At 51.7% G+C, this 5,965-nt stretch overlaps 1 protein-coding gene across 1 annotated transcript in view; it reads left to right on the top strand.

The window, feature by feature from the left end:
* Positions 1-5,965, top strand: part of KIAA1211 (KIAA1211 ortholog) — a 32,518-nt gene that overhangs the window by 15,098 nt on the left and 11,455 nt on the right. The window contains exon 6 of the mRNA XM_015560077.1: positions 2-1,144. Coding sequence (XP_015415563.1) covers positions 2-1,144 — 1,143 coding nt within the window. The remainder of the gene's footprint in view (position 1; positions 1,145-5,965) is intronic.

Here is a 5,965-nt window from a genome sequence, read left to right as displayed (position 1 = left end):
ATTCGGTCCCGCATCCTGAAGAGCGCGGAGGGCGACCCGCGCGGCAAGAGAGACCAGCCCCCGCCTGGGGATGAGCCCGCGCCCCGGGGCCGCTGCGACTCCCGGGGCACCCTCCTGAAGACCCCGCCAGGAAACGCCAAGTTCTCGATCATGCCTGCCTGGCAGAAGTTCTCGGATGGGGGCGCAGAGACCTCCAAACAGAGCGCGGGAGCTGAAAGCACGAGAAAAAGGCCCGGGCTGGGAGCCAGCGACCAGACAGCGCCCCCGCCCCTGGCTGCTGAGAGCGATGAGACCCAGAAAGGCCCAGAGCATGTGGGGGCGCGCCAGGAGCCAGCAGACACCACCGAGGGCTGCAAATTTGCCAAAGACCTTCCATCATTCCTTGTTCCGAGCCCGCAGTACCCTCCGCAGAAAGCAGTGGCCCAGGCGGAGCCCGTGACCGGGTCGAGCAGTGAGACCGCCGGTGGCGCGGGAAAGCCGGACCCCGCGTTGCCAAGTGGGGAGGAAAAGGCCTCCTCACCTTTTGGGATAAAGCTGAGAAGGACCAACTACTCCTTGCGCTTCCACTGCGACCAGCAGGCAGAGCAGAAGAAGAAGAAGAGGAACAGCAGCACTGGGGACAGTGCAGAGGCGGGGCCGCCGGCACCAGCGTGCGCGGATGGAGAGAAGGCGGCAGAGGGTGCTCCGGCCCTTAAGCATGGCCCATCCCTCCCCGCAGAGGGCAAGCAAGGCCCCGGCAGCTGGAAGGACCCTGCCGTCAGCCCTTCCAGCCCACCTCCCGCAGCCCAGCCTGGACCCCCACCGGTCAGCAGCCAGGCCCCGGCCCCGGAGCTCACCAAGGCGGCAAACAGAATGCCGATGGCGCAGAAGCCGGCCCTGGCGCCCAAGCCCTCCGGTCAGACGCCACCGACCTCCCCGCTCTGCAAGCTGAGCAGGCCCTACCTGGTAGAATTGCTGGCTCGGCGGCCGGGAAAGCCTGACCCGGAGCCCGGTGAGCTGTGCAAGGAGGGCCAGGAGCGCCAGGAGCCTGGGCCACGCTCGCCACCACCTCCCGGTTGGGAAGAGAAGGAAGAGGCGGAAGCAGAGAGGAAAGCTGCTGCCCCACAGGAGAAGCCTTCCCAAACGCCTGAGGCCGGGAGGAAAGGTGCGTAGCCCGGGGTCGGAAAACTGCCTCTGTCCGGCTGGTTGTCCGCGTCACAGCTAAAGCCGGGCTGCCCGAGGCGGGAATTAGCCAGTGGAGCGCCAGTGGCAGCGGTTCCCTTCATGAGAAGCCCGGTTGCCATTCCTGGAGGGAGGGAACCTTAGTGAGGCTCTTTACTTTTGTGAAGAGGAAACGTTTGTGGCCCAAAGCTTTTTGGAAAGTTGATTGAGCCACATGCTGGCTGGAAAGGGGCCCAGGGCCCGGGGCAAGCAGTCTGAACCACCGGCAGCAGCAGGGCTAGGTGGAGAAGACAAGCATGACCCCGAGCTTTTCATGCCATGGATGTGGGGAAGGGCGCGGTGAGTGGTTTCAAAAGGCTTTCCCTTGGCTATCGATAAGGTGGAAAGGTGAAGCAGAGACATCCTGGGATAGGTGCAGGGTTCCTAAGGAGGGATTACGGTCACACCTCATTTCTCGAACGTCTCCCATCTTGAACAATTCGATCCCCAACCAAGCTATTCACAGAAAGAAATGTCGGTTGTCGAACCAATCTTCGGTTTTTGACCTGACAGCCCCTTCATGCTGATACTTCAGCATGACAAAAAGCATCTCTCAGGCAACAAACGAAGGAGAGAGTGCTTTTGTAGCTGGTGAATTCAGTGATTAGCACAATCTTAAAAGATAAAGAGGCCCTCAACGGTGCTGATGTTGCGAAGGGTGTGAAAGAAGCAAGGATCACAGGCAATTGAAGAGGCAGAAAAACTGTTGATTTGGATAAAGGAAAAGCAGGTGGCCAGTGACAGCATTTCCTAGGCAGTGATATATGAACAAGCAAAGATACGCTGCTTCTGACCTGAAAGACGTCCCTGGAATGAGTGCTGAAAGTGATTCCTTTAAGGCTAGTAGCGGGTAGTTCAATAAATGTAAGGAAAGTAGTGTTTGTTTATGGATTAAACAGTACATTAGACATGTGCTGTACACAAGAAAAGGAGGCAGCTAAATCGATGTTTCTCTCTCATCGATGTTTCTAACTCGCTATCCCTCTCTCTTTCTCTCTGTGAAAAATCAATAAAATATATTTTTAAAAAAAAAAGAAAAAGAAAGGTTAAAACAGGGAGTCATTTGGGGGGGTCTGAAGTGGATTAAGTCTACCAGACCTGAGGCCCTGGACCTAACTGTCCCCTACCTGGGCTCCTGAGCATTAAAGAGAAAAAACCAACATGATATAAAAAAAATGTTAGTTACATGCAAACAAGTGGTTAGAATAAGATGGAACTTGAAGACATTGTAGAAAATAGGTTTACCTTTCATCTAGCGCAATATTCCACCTTTGTGTAGAAATTACCTAAAAATCGATACAGCAGTCTGGTAGTATTAATTCAGTTTACATTATTTCTTTAAAATGGGGGGAAATGATTTAGTTTTTTAACAAATCGCTTCTCGAACAGCCTTCCGGAGCTAATTAAGTTTGAGAGCCGAGGTTCCACTGCATTTGCTACTTTTGGATTGGCTGTGGGACAACAGTCCGAAAGCTCGTGCGTAAGCAAGCTGTGGTGGCGTCTGGGCTGTCAGCCAACTCCCTCAGATAAACGCCATCTGGAAGCTGATGCGAAGTTTCGGCGTCCATTCAGGCATGGAGGCAGTCTTTTGTTTCGGCCAACAGTCATTACCTGGTGGACCTCCCTTACATCTCTCTCCCCTTTTCTGGCCCACTGTCATTTAATGTCGGACACTCCCAAATTTTTCTCATCATTTTCCCACTCTTCACCATTTTGGAAATCCGAACTGATTCTGCTATGTATCTGGGGCTCACGCCCTTCATATTTACCGAACACAAGTTAAAGGTGCCCACGGCAATGAAATACCCCAATGAATGAAGATGCCCCCGTCATTGGGAGGGGCAGTGAGGGTAAAGACTGGGTTTGCCTAGAGGATCAACTGCTGTCTCTGGGCAGTAGCAATACCACAGTAGGCAGGTAGGGGGCTTCCAGCAACTCCACCGGCCTAGGAGCCTCTGCGTGAATAATTGGCTGGGTCTCAGGTTTATGCAAAATGCTCTACTAGACACCCCCACGCCACCAGCTTGCCACTGGGAAGCCCTCCAATAAAGAAATTGTAGAGCCACCCTCACTCCTGGCTGCCCCTCTTGGCTCTTCAGACCGGATGTTTGGGACCGCTCCCTGGCCATTTGGATTGGCTTTGGGACCCCTAAGAGCGTTCACCTGGTAGTTCTCACGTCTGTTTTGCAGAGCAGGCCAAGTGTGGCCATAGCCCAGAAGTCTCACATCTCGGAGAAATTCTCCCCTGAGGTGTTTTAGGGAGGGATTGTTTTTATTTCTTCTGTTTAATTGTTTAGGGTTAGGGTGGTTCTTGCAAAGAAACAAGCCTGTGTCCTGAGGGGTATTGGTTGATTGCTCACTCTGCCATCCATTTAACCTAGACTTGCCCTGTTTCCTGGACTGTCCACCAGCAGTTTCCAAACCATTTCTCCCTGATGGTTTCTGTCTGTCCTGACAGTGAGGAGCCTTTGGTTTTCCTTTCAGCCTCTGTACTGGGCCCCAGGGAGCTAGCCACAGTGAGTCCCTGGGAGCCCATTAAGAAAGGTCCCTTAGTTGGAAGCAAGTCCCGTTGGCTTTCAGAGCTAGGTATTTTGGGGGCCTTGTCTCTCAGGCAGAAGTCTTAGAATTTGGGGCACCAAATGTAGGGTCTACCCCCGCCCCCTTTCCTCCCCCCAGGTTGTGAGTTGCAATGCCTGGGGTGGGATTTATGGTGAAATTGTGTCTCAGTCTCTCCTATTCATTTGCCCAATGCAGTGGCTCTCAACCTTGGCTGCACATTAGAATCACCTGGGAATCTTCTTAAAATCCTGATTTCTGGGCTTCATCCTCCAGAAATTCTGTTTCTTTGTTATGGGGCGGGGCCACAACATTAGTAGTAACAAAGAAACAGAATTTCTGGAGGATGAGGCCCAGAAATCGGGGTTTTAAAAAGATTCCGAGGTGATTCTAATGTGCAGCCAAGGTTGAGAACCACTGACCCAATGTGTAGGCGTCACTCAACTAGTTTGTGGATTTTAGTCAGAGGCAGTTGTTCTGTATGTAGCTGCAGACTCAGTATGTCTCTGGGAGGAGGGGGTTCGGGACCCTATGTCACCATCCTGAAACAGAACACCAATTTTTAGTTTTTTATAATATATTTTATTGATTTTTAGAGAGAGAAGGAGAGGGAGAGAGAGAGAGAGAAAGGGCAATAAGAGAGAATCATCCATCTGCTGCCACCTGTACGCCCCCTACTGGGGATAGAGCCTGCAACCCGGGCATGTTCCCTGACCCGGAATGGAGCCTCAAGCCTCTGGGTGCCTGGGTCCATGCTCAACCACTGAGCAATACCAGCCAGGCCCCCACTTTTAGTTTTCACATTAGCTTTTGCACCAGTAACTTTTATTGTTTTTGTTTTTTTTTTTTACAGGGAGGAACGGAGAAAGATAGTTAGAAACATTGATGAGAGAGAAACATCAATCAGTTGCCTCCTGCACATCTCCTACTGGGGTTGTGCCCGCAACCTGGGTATATGCCCTTGTCCGGAATCGAACCTGGGACCTTTCAGTCCGCAGGCCGACGCTCTATCCACTGAGCCAAACCGGTTTCAGCTGCACCAGAAACTTTTGTAGTCATCAAAGCCCCTCTCACAGCCTGGCCTGCTCCAGCACACTCCTATCTTCTCCCCTAAAAAATAATGTTCCAATGCCGCATCTTTCTCTTACACTTTTCCCTTTGGTTATAATGTTCTACCAAAAGCTATTCCTGCTCCTGTTTTCTTTATCAGTATCCAGATTCTAGGTTGTCAGGCTCCACTAATTGACTTTTTCTTTATTTGGTAGAAAAGAAGCATGAAAGCAAGGACCGTATGCCTTGTGAATGGTTGCTGCCTAAAGACTCTTCTGTCTGACTGTAGACCAGGGCTGACCAAATTTGTTTGACTAAACACCCCATTGGAATAAATTGACTGGTCCTCCAATTTATTTGTTAACTGTGTCCATGTTAAAACCCCTGGAGCGCCATATATACACTTAGGGTGCAATTCACTGAAGCAGTAGCGGATGTAAATCCATATTGCAAATTGTGGCATTATCTTTTATTTCTTTGGCCAACTTCTTGTCAGATCTGATTTCTTCATAAAATGGCAGGCAAAGCGCTTGTCAGCTCTACTGTGGCCTTATGCTTGCATTATTGGAAGTATAATAAATCTGTGGTCTGTTTGCAGGAATTGTCCATTTCATAAAGGGTCATTTAGATCAAAGGAGATAGGACATTCATAAACTTACCTAACCGCAGAACCTCACCGTATGCTAAAAGCCAAACCAGTGAGGACAGGATTGCTGGTTCTCGTCTGAGCACTCCCAGCTTCCCCCGGGAGTCTCTACACATGCCATTTGTTGTACCTGGCCTTCCGGTCTATGGGCTGAGTGAGAATGTCAATGCCAATCTAAACATCAAATACTAGAGGCCCGGTGCACAAAAATTTGTGCACTCAGTGCGGAGTCCCTCAGCCTGGCCTGTGCCCTTTTGCAGTCTGGGACCCCTCGAGGGATAACCACCTGCTGGCTTAGGCCTGCTCCCCGGGGGATTGGGCCTAAGCTGGCAGTCAGACATCCCTCTGGCAGCCCAGGAGCCCTCGGGGGATGCCCACTTGCCAGTGGGGAGCAGGCTTAAGCTGCAGTCAGACATCCTTAGCGCTGCTGAGGAGGTGGGAGCGGCTCCCACCACCACCGCTGTACTGGCAGTCATCAGCCTGGCTTTTGGGTCCCAGTGGGGGGGCACCACA

The sequence above is a fragment of the Myotis davidii genome, unplaced genomic scaffold (assembly GCF_000327345.1).
Source record: "Myotis davidii unplaced genomic scaffold, ASM32734v1 scaffold173, whole genome shotgun sequence".
In the NCBI taxonomy this organism is placed as follows: domain Eukaryota; kingdom Metazoa; phylum Chordata; class Mammalia; order Chiroptera; family Vespertilionidae; genus Myotis; species Myotis davidii.
Note: the sequence above shows the minus strand (reverse complement) of the source record. Positions and strands in the feature narration are given on the sequence as shown.